The sequence below is a fragment of the Melanostigma gelatinosum genome, assembly GCF_949748355.1.
Source record: "Melanostigma gelatinosum genome assembly, chromosome: 1".
Lineage (NCBI taxonomy): Eukaryota > Metazoa > Chordata > Actinopteri > Perciformes > Zoarcidae > Melanostigma > Melanostigma gelatinosum.
Genome location: NC_136634.1, coordinates 9,855,061 through 9,872,689, shown reverse-complemented (window position 1 = coordinate 9,872,689; position 17,629 = coordinate 9,855,061). Strand labels below are relative to the sequence as shown.

Genomic DNA, 17,629 nt, shown 5'->3' with positions numbered 1-17,629 from the left:
GCAGCCGTTGATGTGTTGGCTTGTATAACTGTCAGCAATTTACAGCTGGGTAGAACCCAGCACACCGAGACATATTGACGGTGCCATGCAGCTGCTTGCTTGCAGCAGGATACATTCAAGGGCTCATGGGAAATATAGTTTTCTACAACTACCGGCCCTTGTGGCCTTCACTTCTGCTGGGAGCAGCCTGCAATTTTCCCTTCACGTTAACTCAATTACACTACACCTGAGGACATTTTAGCCTCCCTCCAAACTGTAATCGTCTTAATTCTTACTCACATGCATATTAATAGTAGCTGTTGTGGAGCTATGAGCTTGTTGCTGCTGTTGCAGCAGACAATATCACCTCAGAGTTCAGGAGTTGCCATGATACCTGCAGTACCAAGTAGGATGTCACTGTTTGTCACGTCTATACGGCGATCGTAGCCCATCTGGCTGGCAGGGCCGCAGAGAACAAATGGCAGGCTTGGCTACTGCCATTAAGCAGAGTGACACACACACGCTGCTCTCAAACCCACTTGACATTATCCCCCTTACATCATGACAAGGATGTCATTTGGCTAACTATTGCAGCCGTAGCTGAGGGGGGAAATAATTGAGGGAGTGTGAGTTCAGGCTAGAGAGTGAAAAAGAGAGGAGATTTGAGTTATTACTGGAAATCATGTTAAGTGTCTCTTTGGCAGGGTAATAATGAGAAGCACACACATTTTTCGACTACAAAAATATGATTACGTGTGGAAAGCATGCTGGAGTTTTGTTTTCCATCGCTTTCTCAATTGACTCAGTGGCGGCTTGAGAGCTCAGGGGGCTGTGTTCACTGGGCGACACCTGAACAGGGCACATGCAAAGTACAGTACGTTGTCACAAACAATCTATCTGGCACTACGAGCCTTAAATATTGTCATTGGAAGGAAAAACAAAGAGGCAGAACTAACATGATCCGTGATTGATTTACTCTTCAAGAGAGCTATAATTCTCGTATTGAGTAATGGGAGTTGGTAAAAGGATAGCTGATGCTTTTGAGGCAGCCTCTCAGCCCTAAGTCTCTATGAGGTCTGTTAAATTCCGAAAAGGACAAACAGGGCGATTGTGTGATTTGTATGCAATCTGACCTTTAAGCCGACTGAGGGGCTCTTGAGAACACAAAGCTATCCAGGAAGAAACAACGGTGCCTGTTAGATTAGTAGAGATAATAAGGTTGTATTGAACAGATCCTTTTTTGTTTCTTTCCAAAACAAATCCCTTCAGTGGCCTAGTTTGGTTAGAATTGTTTCAGTTTCGTGAAGAAAGTTCGGAGAACATCTTTAGCCATGCTAGCAGTATGGTCAGTCAGTTAGCCCCTCAGACATACAACAGCTATTGAATGGATTGCCATGAAATCGCCATCAAAATGTTACTATGTTCAATAGTTTGGTTTATGACATTTACATCAGTCTCAGCTCATTAGAAAATGTTGGCATGCTAACACGGTACCTGCTACAAATCAGCATGTTAGCTTTGTCATGTGTGCATGTTCGCATGCTGGCGTTAGCATTTAGCTCAAAGAACAGCTGTGCCGGAGTACAGCCTCACAGAACTGCTAGCGTGGTTAATGAATGTGTTACATTACATCACAGGCTCTCTTACATAAAAAACAATTGAATTAAGTCAAACACACTAGTGACTTAACACACCACGTATGAAAATCAGTGGCTGTTCACAAGTTAATGGGATGGTTTTACACAAATCACTGACAGGCACTATACCATTTCAAAAACACTAATTGACGCACAGATGACATGTCAGGTTGAGGGAGGGTATTTGCGTGTGGGTATATGTCCATGCTTGTTTGTGTAATTGTTGGAACATGTGCAGTGCTTAGCCTGGTGATGCAGGGTGATTCACCAGGCTGTTCCGGAGGATTCCTATGTGGGCTGACAGTCGTGGAGGAAGGGACCGGAGAGGAGGAAGAATGGCACATACAAAGATTAGTGCTTCCCTTTTGGACCTTCGACCCCTTGTCTCCAGCGGCTGGTGAACTGGCAAGTGCCACTTGCACAATGTTCTTGCGTGATGTATGGTCCAGTGGTCATGAATGGATGATGAAATTATATATAGGGGAGAGAGCTGAAGTGTGACTCCATTCTGCATCTGGCATTGTGCAAACCTTTGCTCAAAAAGCACCCAAAATTGGTTCAGGCCAGAGCATGTTAGGACTGCCAGCATGTCCTACCTCAAGGCTGTGCTAGTTGGGGACTGGCAGGCTGGAGGCTGGAGAAGAGACAACGCGATTGGCTAGCTGTGGCCGTGCAGCCTGGTTTGGAGAACAGTGAGCGAGCATGAGCGTGCAGGCCTACAGATGCTCAGAGCTTTTCATTAGCCTGCTTTGCACTGGAAAGCCAAAAAAAAGGACAAGACAGGGCTTACTCATCGCTCATATCAATAATTTCCCCCCGAAAAAAAACTGTGAATCGTTTTGCACTTTGTTGCCGACAGCAATGACTGCCAAATGGGTTATAGTTTGATAAGAACAAATACATATTATTTCTACCTTTTCCAGCTCGCCGTGATTCTGACAAATCCTACTTGGCTTTATTGTTGCGGCTGGTATGCTCAGCCACAGAGACGAGAAAGGCTGTTTGATACCTCCCCCTCATGAATTCACTTCAAAACACTGCCCGTGCTCTCTGCCACAAACAAATAACTTGTCGTGCCGTATGTGTGTTGTACAAAGTTGAAGATGACCCCACGGCCCTTGCTTTCACGTTACGTTGAGTGTGCAGTCACATGCATCACTGACCCCCTCTGAATGCTGTTTGAGAGATTCAGTCCCAGGAAAGCCTCAAAGCTATGTGTTGGTGCAATTACACCTGTGTTTAGGGCACTGTGTTCAGTGGTGATCAGATGAGATGCATTGTGGTTCCAAATGCAAACAGAGTCTCAGTAAGCAGAGTTCGTCATGTGCACAGCCTTAACATTTTACTCGGAAGGATGCCTGCAGGAATGTGGGATTTTTAGCATGTATGTGATTGCATGTCTGTTTGCACCATCATATGTAGTAAAACACGCATCATTAACAGCATGCCTTTAATGACTTTAATGACTTTTAAGACTTTAAAAAGCAGTTATTACAGTTTGATAACGATACAATTTTCAGGTACAGAGATTTCTTCCAATTACGTTTCCTGATATAAATGACTTATAGTCCAGCTGTGTGGCTAAATATGTTGGAGAATGAGAATAAACAAAGCATGAGCAACATTTGTCAATGGAGACTATGCAGACGGTTCAACAATCGGCTTAAACGAACATGCAGGTCTCCATTCCCAAATGAGAATGCGAAGCAGCTTCCAACAGGTGGCGCAACGAGCACCGCCTCAGACCAATGAAACCACACAACCATGGCTGCACGCCATGGATTTTCCTTCCCCATCACTGCACACAGTAATAACCTCAGGTCAGCACTACAAAGAAGGTCCTACAGTCCAATATAACCACTCGAGACATATTAAAGCCTGTAAGAGGTTATTCCAGAACCAGAGCATCAAACAATACTGTGTTTGTGTTCTCTACACCTCAAAGATAATTGTATTGTCAAGGAACTGCTGCTCTAGAATATTACTATTCTAACTAAGCCATATATTCAAAATTAAACTTATTTTGTGCAAAATCCTGCATGGTTTCCTCGTGTATCTGCCGCTCCTCTTTGCTTTCATTCCAGTTGTTTCCCCCTCTTCTACCTAAACATCCCAGCCTCCTCGTACCTGCTTGTGATAGCCTCAGTACTCTGAGAGGAGGTATTTTATGGTCCACATCCAGCCTGTCAAATCTGTCTGGAGCACATTACATAAAGTGCTGCTGCAAACAGTGTGTAATAAACAGTGGGAGACGGAGCTGAGAGCGCTGTGTTTAGAAGAAGGAGAAGGAGCAGAGGAAAATGGAGCAGCCAAAAGGACACAGGAAACATTTTCAGTGAATTTCCAAGCGATTCGCAGCTCACAAACTCCACGCTCCCCTCCTCTCACAAACCTCCGCTGCTTCTCTGCTCTCATTCTGTCCCACTCGTGCAAGTTTCTAAAATTCAAAAGGTAATCTAAAGGAATACTGACCAGCCGTTTATGAGATGCAAATGTTTCAGAGGAGTAAAGGGTGTGAACGTGGCTCTGGGAGTTGGGCGGAATGATAATATTCCCACTGTTATTAAAACAGGGCCCATCATGTTTTACACCTCACACACCAACATGTAATACAGCAGGAGGGACTGATGGTAAATACCATACATACATCACATACACCATGAAAGCTCCTACGGCACAAAGCGCTATAGATCCATATAGGCTCTGCACTATAACCTTGGGAAACCGATGTTTACAACATGAGCCTTCCTCGGTATGTCTCATGTCAATAGAGCCTGCGTGAACAGCCCTCAATGAGGTTTGTCAGGCGCTTTAAGAAGGAGGAAGACTGTTGGAGGAAGCTGGGAGCCACATGCCTGTCAATCCTCAGCCATGTCTGATGTGCAGTCATTGTGTGTTTGCCTCAGAGTCATCGCCTGTTCAGTGGGGGGATCTCAGAGTGCAGCCACAATCAAATATTAATTGAATTTAAGAAACACTACTTCTAAAACAATCTTAATTATGAGCTGCTTCCCTATCAGGCATCAGTTTCGCGCAGCTGTTCTCGAGTGCCCGTTTTACCTCCTCTAGCTACACGCTTAAAGCTTCCTCTTGCATATTTCTGGCTTTTGCTCGTTTCTCCCACTTTGTCCTCACCTCCTCCCGCTGTTGCTCTGTAATTAAGCAGTGTGTTTTAGAGGGCAATGGACTCAGAGACAAGGGGGGAGCAGATTTACCCCAGGGAAAGATAGTGCGAGAGGCAGATAGTATGACGCCCTATGCCTGCATTAGCCCTCTCTATGATAGCTCAATTAACAAACGAAGACCTCCGTCATCTCGTTCAGAGTGTGCTGACCGTCTCTAGGGGGGGGGGGGGAACAATACATTGTCATTATCAAGTGGATAATCACATATAGGACAACATGATTTAACACAATCAGTCTCAGATAGCAGCTCGCAAACATTACCAGGAAGGAACGACACCACGGGCAGGAGAGTCGGCACTCTGGATGATGGCATGACAATTATTTTATAGTGGTTTTGGCATTCGGGCTTCTTGTTTTGATTATGAAATCAACATGCTTAGCTGAATCACAGTGCATTCTGGGAGCTCTCTGTTTGACCTGCGTGTTTGTTTTTCCAGGCTGTGCAGCAGGATCCTGCCTGTACTCAAACATCCCGAGCGCATGGACTCCACCACGGGACTGGAGAGTCAAGATTTCTCTGTTTACTTGTGCAAATGCGTGTCTGAGGGCATTGGAGCGTGTGCCAACTGTGGGCAAATAGACTCCGAGAGAGAGTGACCAACCATTGAAATATCACCCAACGTCAAGACTATTGGAGTGTATAATTATTTGCCTTTTATGACTCATTAAGGGTATCAGTGACCCCTCCCAAGCCTGAGAGCCACAACCACTAAGTCGGGTCTCAGGGCGGTTGGCATTAATCGATGAAGGTTTGCGAACAGGAAAAATGATCAGTGACTGTAGAGAGGCGCTGCTGTTCATTAGCGTGAGAGAGAAAAAGAGCGAGAGATATTTCTACAGTCAGATTTGTGGACCGGTGGCACAAAAGGCACATTTCAGCTTTGTCGCCCGGACCAATCAGAAATGTACTGCTTGGTCGAGCCAGCCCAATCTGGTGAGTCTCAGCTCTGCTGAGTCGGTGGCTGAGCTCTCTCTCCCTCAGCTCACTCCCATGCATGCACAATTGTTTGCATCCAATTCATTGTGCTCTTCCAGCTGCAGCAATTCACGGCGCTGCCAAGGCAAACATAGGATGATAAGCCTGCGTCCACAAGAAGTTAGGCGACTGGTGGGGAATCAAGAGGAGCAGCGAAAACAGCAATCCAGATCATTTTGGGAGATGGAGTGGGAGGAGAGAGAACAAAAACAAGAGCTGTTGGTATCAGTCATTTGATCTTTTTGTGTTTACAGCAGGTATTCAGTCACACCGTGAATGGGGCGAGCATTGCTTTTCTTCAGCTAAACGATCAGCTGATGAATCCTAAACCCGCTTATCTGCCCTCGACCCCAGGATTTCAATTTCCCAATCGGTCACGTGAATCCATATTTGGGTTGAGAGATGTGGGACTGTGTATTCCTTTTGTCTGGGCCAGGTTTTCCTCTGTCATCTGTCCCTCCTGCCAAGGCTCATTACTCCCTGTTCTACCTGCTCCTCCTCCCTCCACCCCATTCTCCACAAGGAGCTCTGGTGTGGTACCACATTACAAACGATGCCAATTTTAAAATGCCTCACTGGTCCAAATGGCTCGATTCAACAAAATCAGATATGAAAAATCCACTCAAATGTTTTTAAAATGAAAAAGAGCAAAATGAGGATACGACTGAAAATCGTTCTATCATTGTCACAAAGCTTCTAGCTGAAAGAATGAGCGTGAAAACACTTTCCCCACACACAGAAGCACACACAATCACTGCCCCTGCAGAGCAATAGCTCCCTCTCCTCCTTCGTCGACAGTATCTGTGTATTTTCTAATGAGTCCTGATGAAGCCACAAAGTGAGAACGGCTCTAATGGAGGAGAGTAATGCAAGGACATCCCGAGCGCCCGCTGCCATCTCTGGCATTTTAACCTCACACCCTGTCACAAGCTACCGCCTTGGCTGGAGAGCACAAGAGACAGACCTGGAGGGCTGATCCATCAGGTATTGTAGCTACTGTTATGGAACGGTGAGTGGGCTTAATCCAGGGAGACGCCCTACCTATACAGCTGGCTTGATAAGGCAAATGAAGGAAAAATGTCCCTTTGCCATGCTGGTCACCACTGAAGCACAGTAAAAGGGAGACGAGACGGAGGGAGGAACGAGAGGAACGAGGGAGAAACGCGCAGGCAGCCAAGCTGAGGAGATGGCTCTCATGCAGCACAATCTGTCAGTCTGACTACATCGCCAGATACAGGGTGGCTCACACAAAATCACACACTTTTTTCTAAATACCAAGGGACAGTGAGTGAGGCTACACACATAAACACAGAAATGAATGCTCAAGCACACACGCAAACTTGTGGGACATGCTGTACTGAAGAAGTAAGCGGTGTGCGATACATCTCCTGTAAAAATAATACCTGCTGTTCCACTTTTCACTTTACTTCCTTATCAAAAAAAATCAGCGCTTGCACACTGTCAACACTTTTTCGTTGACAGTGTGCAAGCACAGACAGAGGTTTCAATACATTTACCACAAGTATTGGCAGTGTGTGAGCATTTTCTTTTTCATTTGGACTTTTTTTTTTTAATTTTCTCTAAAGCACATTTCTAAACACAGGTGTGCAAAGATCAAATTCCCTGTATACCTTTGTTCTTTAACACATATTTTTTTACTATTAAAACACTTTTAATTGGAACTGCTTGGGTGTACGCTCATTTTCTTTATTGCCGAGAGTGAGATGAGGAAGGATACCACTCTCATGTCTCCACGAAAGACCGCCGGGCTTTGACGGAAATTGTATATAGTGGCTAAAGGAAACGCTCGTGAGCTATGGAGCCCCATGGATGCAGAACATGGCCAGAAGATCCGCGTTATGTTATATTCACAAACATGTGAAGTGAAAAACAGGCAATACAGTAACAGGATGTTGATTCATATTGGATGAGCGCAGCCTAGTTTGACAGTTTGATCAGAGTTCATGATCTTCCAGAGCAGTGATTGACAGCTGCGTTAGACACTCCTCGGCTCTGATTGCTTGTTTTTCTTCAAGCGCAGTGGAATCTTGCAAATGCCATTAGCACTAAAAAAGAGGCAGAGGAACCTGATTTAGTCACAGAGTATCTGTCTCGTGTACTACTGTCAGGATATAGTGACAGTTTCAGCAAATATGACAGAAAGTAACTTTACCGGCTGTAGCTTTAAGCATCTTACTTTAATGACATGGGGCAGTTTTGTTTCAACCAAAGCTGAAGGGTGGGGACGCCCTTGTGGACGGACGTAAGAAGATACAATACACCAGCAACGTGTGATTCCAGCTGGGGCCCTTTATTGCACGCCATAGCCGTTTCTCTCCCCTTCATGTCCGTCTCTATTCCATCAGCTGTCCAATATAATCATACAGATGTTAAGGGTCATTTAGCACACACTACAGGTCAGTTCCACTGGGTCTGTTTAACAGGAGTACAATTACAGTCTAAAGCTTCAAAATGCTTTGAAGCCATTACTACAGAAGCTACTACTCTTCATCTGTGTAAAAGCATGGTGTGTAAAGATGAATTACTCTTTGGAATGGTAAAGATGACTGTCAACAGGATAATTGCAGAGAATTCGCTTGGAGTCTTCAAATGAATGCGATTGTGTGACCACTTGAGGTTTAATTTGAGGATTGGTGGTGGTGAATGCATTTTAGGACGACGGAGATGGGGGGGGAGATTTCTCTCTAAAAAAGTTGAACAATATCCATGCAGCATCACCACATTAAGACAGAAATAATGACGATAAGAGCTGGAACTGACCCCACGGTGCCACCCACAGGGTGAACTCCTGACCTGCAAATGAAGTCATCGTACGTTATCACAACTCCACACACCATCGCTCCGGAGAGATAATGTCACAGAGCACCCGAGCCATCTCAGATCTTTCACATCAGCACCGTGGTGCTCCAAAAACTCTATGGCAACTGCTCACACGCGTAATCTCTCCCGGGTGTGAGATGCAAACAGGGCTCATATGTTTGAAGAGAAGGCAGTGATCACATTTCCAAGTGACTCCTTGCATCCTGCTAGGATAACCGACTAAAGAATGTTCTCAGCAAACCACAATCCCGCGCCCTACACTTGATCCTAAGATGACAAGCACCGGGCTATCCATTATGCAATAGTCCCCCTTTCTCCGTCACTAATCAGAAACTAGAGCAAGTTCTCTGGGTGGGATTAACATGTTCTTCCTCTTGTCTCTTTGTCACACAGCTACATCATAAACATGACAAATGTGCCACCACTGCCTGAGTTTGAACATGTTGAAAGTTACTAAGGTATTACGCCATTCCTGTCAGAAGTAGAGGATTGAAAAGACTTAGGCTTGAGAAGAGAACTGTTGTGGAGCCATATTACAAGCTCTATTTCATCTCTCTCTTTCCCTGCTTCCTTTCTTCATCCCTCCCTCATAAAACCCCCAATCCCAGACTAAACCGCTGTCACCAGCACTTCATTCTTTATATGTCGGCCTCCCGTCCGCACTGTTTTTCCCTTAACACACACACACACACACACACACACACACACACAGGGCCTCTTCTTCTCTGTGTGACCTTGACTGGCTAGCACTCCAGGGCTTGTTCTTTGCTTCCCTCTGTCTCTCACTCCATCTTTTCACGCTCGCCTCCACTCTATTTGTCCACTTTTCTGCCTCTTGCTTTCTATCACTCCCTCTGACCGGCTGATGTTAACCGGCGCTGTCCTTTTCCACCCCAAGACACATGGGAGAAAGGGAAAGAGCATGGCAGAGAGAGAAGTAAAAGACCTCCCCCTCCTCCGCAATTTCAGTCAGCTGAGGGAGAGTTCACCCTAAAAATAACTATCTACAAGTGCCATATATACGGATCCTGTCTCATACTGTGTACTAACAAAAAACAGGTCTTTCATCCATAATTAAGTGTAATAAAATAAAAAAATATTTCATTACATTAGACCAACTTCATGTTATTCAAGTGTGCCATTCTGCAGGGTAATCAATCAAAAATCATTTATTTTATTTTCTTCTATTCTTTTACAAGTGCAATTTTCTTGTCTTTGCAGCGCATATTGCTCACTGATTCAAAGTGCGATTATGCTTCGCTGTAATCGGCTGATACGGCTTCCTGCTTCACCGGGGAGGGTGATGAAACAGCGGGTCAAATCTGTGTTTCACTGCAGGTGTCACTACAAAAACATCTAATTGCCTCCATCGCAGCATTGGAGCCTGTTCCTCTGACTCCAGTGATCCTTGAGATCCTTGCTCCCGATGGCTTCGCTCACATCGTACACATATGTGTACTAAATTGGAGCTGTTAACTGTTTGACTATAATTAATTAGGCTGTGCTGTAAAATGTGACATTTTCACACTCAACATCAGATATCAATACAGCGAGCCGACAAGACCGCGGAATCACTCACGGCAGCTTTATGCTTCAAACTACATTAGGAGGGAAAATAGAGGGCATCATGAATGAATATCTCCAGTAATCCTCCTTTTAAGTTTGGTCATAGAAATATAGACTTGTTGAATTTAGCCGTTAAGCCCATAACGATACCTTTTCTCCAAGCGTCCAGCTGTTCGTCAATTCATCTTGCTCTGAGCAGCATGGGCATTACAAGACTGCCACAGCAATCTCCTCGAATAATTGTCCATCCCACATTAGTAAAACAGCCATGAGGAAGAGGGACATCATCAATTTCTACAGTGCAATAACAACAAAGAGGTTATGGACTCACAGTCTAACGCTGACACTGTACTTCACACCATGTTAAAGAGTCCCCACAGATCCACTCCATTTACCATTTCATTTCCTCAGCAGTTAAAATCCAGTCACGCATACCAATAACTGCATGTCTTACACCATCGAGCTAGTATACCACCAACTGCGAGAGACCAGGGCATAATAATGGCCTTTTTGTTGTTATTGAACAAATAGATTTTGGCCTGATGATGGCGCTTCATTAAAACGTTATGGCGTCACCACAATTATTATAATTCATCCTCTGGTGACCACAAATGGTTGTACGAAATTTCCTTGGAAAGTGGCTAAAAAGGAGCAATTTCCGTAAACTATATTCTAAAAGTTTATCTTTTTTTAACAATCATGGTATTCCTTCTCTATTAATCATATCAAACCTTTTAAGGTTGCTGATTTATGTGCAAACATGCCAAAAAAAAAAAAAAGGTCTATACCTGAGGATCTCTCTTAGTGCAGGGCAGGCTCTGCATGCCAAACTAGTGTCAGTTAGATTGGTTACTCCTGGCGGGAGATTTAGACTCCAGCCCAAATGCAAGGCCAACATCACCCTCAATCAACAGCGAACCTGACATTTTACTCCATATCATATTCAAGTGGTAGATAGTGTGGGATGCCAGACATTCAGAGTACAGGACCACACATCAAATACATTGAAGGCAAATTGTCCCAGATGCTCAAAGTCTGTCTCCAGAAAGGAGGGAGATAACAGAATGTTGACAGAAGGATAAGCCAACAAGTGAAGCTCTACACTGTTTTCTATATTATTTTTGGAGACATTATCACAGACTGTGCTGTTCTGCCTAGACTGAACTGCACTTTGCAATAAGACAACAGGGGTCCTGTGGGGGACATTGCTCCACCACGAGAGGCCATAAAGCTGTATTACTGATCCACCTCTTGTTGCCACTTATACTGATCAGGGTGATTTATGCATAATACATGAAGTCAGTCAACCACAGGTCCCCCTTCAGAAGGCATCTACCCAAACCTAACCTGTACCTGAAGCATCTCCCTCAGTGGAGTCGATCAATAAAGGCATCGGCTCCTGTCCAACAAATCTACAAGTCAGCTCATCAACACAGTCATCGATAGATGATGCTGGAAAGCACTTCATCTATCGGCCCCCTGCCGAGGGATGTGTTTCAGTTGGAACGAAGGCCCTCAGTTTCTGAAGTGGGAATGGAAGCGAGTCTGTGTGGCGCAGACGTTTCACAAGTAGGGACGGTCTTCTACTTGTGCACGGGGTGACGATGCCGCCTGCCTGACAGATTTTTCACACTTGCTGTTGACGGTTAAAGAGGAGAAACACACACGATCATGTGTAAACCCAAGAATTAAACCACTGACAAAAGAAAAATGTGGTCAGTTAGCATAATTATCATTAAGATACAGTGATGTATGAATGTGACATTGTAATCTACAAAACATGTAGACTTAAACTGTTTATTGATCATCAGAATCTGCAACTTTTTTATTAATTGATACATTTTTCAGTCACTTTTCAAACAAAAATGCCATAATTTAGCTGGTTCTAGTTTCTTGTCCAGCATGACAGTAGACTGAATATCTTTGTGTTTTGGACAAAAATAATAATAATTTGAAGATGTCATCTTGGACCCTATAAATATAAATGGACACGTTTCACCATTTACTAGCATTTTAGAGAATACACTATCAATCAAGTGACCAAGAGAATTGTTGACAGATTCATTTTTATGATGTAATCATTACTTCCAGCCAACAAAGATGCATACTAAACCTAAACTCTATAACATCCACCTCAGACCTCCAAATAGCTGTTTACCGTTGCATTGGGCTTTGAAGTGTTCTGTGTTTGAACAGTCTGCACATCTTTAGTGTTTCCATACTTTGAAATATAAAATGCGTATACAGCCTGTAAGTGTTTCGTTTTAAAAAGTGAATTTCTATATTTGCCAAAGGCAAAGTCAAGTGAATACTGCCACAACATCTCATACAGGAATTGTGTTCCTGTTACTTTCAGCTGTGTGAAGAAGACATTGGAGCACACCCAAATGTATTCTGAAACAAACTGAAAGAATCAAATATTTTTTTTATTGCTGTTTTCACTATGATAAAGAAAGATTGGCCACATGTGCGCTGGATGGTCTGAACATCTCCAGGTTGTCTCTTAATGGCCTACGATCAAACCCTGCAGGAGCATCAGTCAGCAGTCTAAGTTAGCTGTTGTTTTCCAGTGGGTATGAATAACGGCCCATTTAGCCGTCACACTGAAGAGACGATGGTAGCGTGCCACTTATCCAGAGTATTTTCCCTTTCTACAATATACAGTTTTTTAAGTGTGGTGTTGATTGAAGCACACATCCAGTCTTCTTGCAGATGTTTATTTGACAGTAGCCATTGGTTTGTGTGATCGTCAGCCCTCATATGATCAACCTGTTTATCCTCACCCCCCCTTTAATCCTCTGAGGCCATAATCGATACATCCCTGTAGACCTTTCTCGATCTCCCTGCCAGTCCACCTTGAGACGCGGTGTGAATTTAAAGGCCACGGCAGTGCAGCGAGGGAAACACCCGCCGGAAAGGAACACCCACCGACGTAAATCAATTAAATGCACGTCAATCAAGTATAGAGCCCTTTATTTAAAAGAGTGGCCCCAACACATTAGCAGTCAGCCTAGTCACACTTCACAGCCTAATTATCCCTGGAAAGATCCTTTCGTCTTAGCCTGGGTCCAACAACAGGTTTCCAGGTACGTTCACTCTGCAACATCTTGCCTTTAATTACTTCAGCACCTCACACTAATGATCATTCCTGATGTTCCTATCTCACCTAAGACCTGCTACGAACAAACATGACTCCTGGATCGTGAGGTCCCATACACTCTAGAGTCTGTTATAATCCAAACATTCCCCTTTGCATCCCTCCTTGACCTTCAACGAGAAAAGAGCCAGCCGTGCTAGCAGTTCTGTGAGGCACAATGGTGCTTCATCTTCAACATCTTAGTTGAGTTTCTGAGCATGCTAGCGTCTGCATTTAACATAAAGGGCAGCTAAGTCTGAGGTTCATAAAATGATGAGGCACAAAACAATGTGAACATGTTTTAACCATATCAGGATATCAACAGATATCATCATTCATTGTCTGAGAAACACGCACTTCTAAGCCGTGGGCTCGCAGCTAACGGTGCTGACGGCACAACCAGTGGCACAACGGCACAACTATGTAAACAAAGCAAGAATAAACTAGGATTACAACACACACACAGAGGAAGAGGGCCTTCATTCTCTGCTCAGGTACATGAGTCCTGTATATCTTTACATAGCATATAGTTATTTTCTGCTATATTAAAGCTCTGAATATTGAATTTAGCCCCGTTAATTTGTCTGGATCAAGGTGGAAGAATGACCAACGGATACGGAAGTTTTTTTTTTTTTTTTTCCCATATTAGGACTTCTGTGGATGTCAGTTTAATGTGACCTTCCAGCGCTTTCTCATATATAGGACCAAAATGAATTTTGTTCCAAAGAACTTTTTCCGGGCGTAAGTAGCTACACGGCATCCTTTACATGGAATCATGATTGCAACTTATTTCTCTTACCTCTGCTGTATTTCTGTGGACACACATACAGAGGCTGCTCTCAGGATGATGCTGCTGTACAGTATCATGTCTCGTCCGTGTGTGGCGAGATCACATGATCTCACATCAAAGGGAAATGAACACAATGAGCCCCTCCCACTTTGCCTTTTGCTCTTTCACCCCCCCCCCCCCGGTCCTAGCAGCAGCAGGTGTTATTCTCCTGTAACCTGAAGATTTAGTTGGGAATCAGCATTACCTCTTTGCCCCAGAGAGTTATGTATGCTTCATGGCAACAGCAGGAGACACGGGTCGAGTGTGTTTCTGGGCACCCGATGAGCGAAGAAATCACGCCTCAAAAACACGTGGGAGAGATACTCAAATATGCCTCCTTTGTACCCTCCTCACCCCTCTCGCTGCTGCACGGTTATCGCTCCCCGTTATTAAGCAATAAGCTGCATTCCGTTAGTAAGCTGTTTTTTTGTTTTTTTTGGCGGAATGTCGGAAGCCGTGGAGCAGTAGGAATAAGCTGCATACTCTTGCTTTTCATTGTGGCTACAGGCTTTGACCTTGTGTTTTGTTGCCCTTTAAGTATTGTCAATGTCCAAAACATTGACAACGAAAGACAACGCACACCGGTGAAATGATGCATATGATAAAGTGGCTGTATCCACAACAGGTTCACAATTAATCCTCCACGGTGCACTGGAATAAATGCAGGATTTTGGGCTATTGATAGGCATCCTCCCTGGAGGCAATTAACTGCACTGAGATTACATAATGACTGCCCACACTTTAGACCAACATCACGGGTCCTCCGGCATGTCAAAGGGAGAAGGCTGTTTAAGAAGAAGAAGAGAAAGAAAAGACATGCGAGGAGTGACAGACAGTACATCTCCACCTTTTCTTGTCAAAGAGAAACAGCGGGTCAGAAACGAAACACCTTGAACCTGTCAGCGTGCTCTTCGCAAAGAGTGGCAAGGATCTTACCTTTGCTGTTGTCCTCTTCCCTGTTCAGATACATGGCTGTTAATTCACTCCGAGGCAAATACGATGGCGTTGTCTCAGTTATCTGTTGGTACTCCTCTGGCGTGTCTCGTGAACTCCGATGATGTGGTTCGTAGTAGTAGCTGTTTATTGTTTTGTTGCTCCTCAACAGACTCTCCTCTCCTCCTAGTGGATAGGTGGGCTAGCTCTCTCTCTCTCTCTCTCTCTCTCTCTCTCTCTCTCTCTCTCTCTCTCTCGCTCTCTCTCTCTCGTGACTTTTCTTTGCAGCTGTCTTTAAGAAGTCTGTTTGCTCTGCTGCTATATTAATCGGTAATCTCATTAGTGGTATCCTAAATTGTACTTACGTAAAATGAATTTATTAAGAGTACTTAATAAAAAAGTACTCATCATGCAGAATGTTATATCATTTTATAGACTATATATTTTTTGGTCCCAATGTATTAAAATACACAAAACCTATACAACTTACTGGTTTATTATCCCTGATTCATATACTGCATACTGTAATTGACAATGAACATGTTTGTTCGATAAAACGATACATTTGAAGACGTCACTTTGCTTGGTTTCGTAATCGTAATAATGGCTTGTTGCAGCCCTAAAAGTATAGCTGTCAAATGAATGTTGTGGAGTAAAACATGCAACATTATAAAGCGGAAAAACATGGAAATACTCATGTTAGTGCAAGTACCTCAAACCTGTACTGATGTGCAGTACCTGAGGAAATGTATTGAGATACTTTCCACTTCTATAGCTCTTAAACCACGATGACAAATGAGTCACTAAAGCAACATCATCCTGTTACATTAAACACTGATCTGAGGAGAGGAAACGACATAACGACCATCTGGCCCCTGTCGCTTCAACCATGCGGCATATCCATATCCTTACCCCTTATATAAATGATCGTCAGATGGTCCTCACAACACTGTCCTGTGAGTTTATTGACCACATTATTAGACACCAGCCATGAGATTAAGTGCTGTAGTGTGTGTGTGTGTGTGTGTGTGTGTGTGTGTGTGTGTGTGTGTGTCATCTGCCAGGTTTTTTGATGCAAGGTGCTATACGCAAATACTCTTCAAATGAGATGTAGAATATTTTAACACCCAGTGCTCAGACTGTCTTTCATCACACACACACACACACACGAAGCTGGCAGACGGAGACATGCGGGACGTCATAAAATAAAATGGGATAAGCCATTACAGTTATTAAAACTACCACACAAGGCCAGCGTCACCACTTAGCCATTCGGTAGGAATGGTTTGAACAGTAGTTGTGTAATTAATGTATGCTATTAAAATGGAAATCATTACAGTGCATGCTCATCAACCAATGACCTCTGACCTGGAATCTATACAATGTTGTTATTGCACTTCCCAGCCATTCAGTCGCTCTCAGTGCGCTTGAGTGAATAATATGCAGGTTCTCTTTCCACGCCTGCAAAATAGAAGGCTAATATTCAATTCAATCATGCGGCTCTCCGATATCACAGATTACGATTCAAAAGGATATGAGTTGAGCTGTGCTCTAGATGCAAATGCTGTGAGCAACACCGCAAATAACAGTTTGCCTGCGTTCTGTCAACGGAGCTGGGAAGGTCATTTGCTCAAAGCATTCTGCAGTGATTTCCATTTGATTATATTTTGTTTTGCGCCGCGCTCCGTGTTATTTGATCACTCTTGAGAATATTTTGCCTTTTAAGGAGAATTCTCTGCAGACTCATTTGACCACAGTCGGTTCCCCAGATTTCCCCCTCCTGTGCTCCCACTGATGCATCCGTCTCCACTGGTATCTATAAATACCCACTTCCCTCCCCTTCAAAAACCTGATTCCCATTGATTTAGTGACCTATATATACATCAACACCGTCCCCTCCTTTCCTCTGGCTCTCTGCTCCTTCTATGGACGACCCTTTACTGTCTCCAATCTGGATTCACACCTTCCCTCCATCATTCTGTCACTTTAACCTCAACTCAGACTGCCTTTTCAGTCCACCTTCTCCCCTCCTCTTGCTAGAAAGCATGAAAGACCTGTTCAATGTCATGACACATACAGGGGATTCGAATGAGCATAAGAACAGTGGCTGGTGCATCATTTCTATATTTCAAAGTCTTGTCATTGTGGTAAACTGAGCCTCATCTCCAGTGTGTGTAAACACTGGAGCAGGCGATGAAAGGAGTCTCTCAAAGAGGCACAACATTCAGTATGAAATCTGACTCTGGTTGAAATAAGATATGGATGCAAAGACGCACACTAAGCAAGTGTGTGTGTGTGTGTGTGTGTGTGTGTGTCGGGTTAAATGAAGGCTCTGGCATTCTGGAATATAATGCCATAAACAATAATGTTGAATACATAACAAACAGCACGGGATTAACGATGAATAACCCTCCTGTCAAAACATCCGTTCTGCTGAAGCATATTCAGGAATAATGTGGGATTTATGGACCTCAAACATCCGGTGAAATCCGCGAGAGAACACATTTCCATATTCCTATCATGCAACTTGTAAACACACAGAAACAC

The 17,629-nt window shown here is 43.9% G+C and overlaps 1 protein-coding gene across 1 annotated transcript in view; it reads right to left on the bottom strand.

Moving 5' to 3' along the window:
• Positions 1-15,119, bottom strand: part of syt7a (synaptotagmin VIIa) — a gene marked incomplete at its 5' end in the record, with an annotated part of 63,994 nt that extends 48,875 nt beyond the window's left edge. Inside the window, one exon of the mRNA XM_079278733.1 lies at positions 15,086-15,119. Within this exon, the coding sequence (XP_079134859.1) occupies positions 15,086-15,119 (34 nt within the window). The remainder of the gene's footprint in view (positions 1-15,085) is intronic.
• Positions 15,120-17,629: the final 2,510 nt, after the last annotated feature.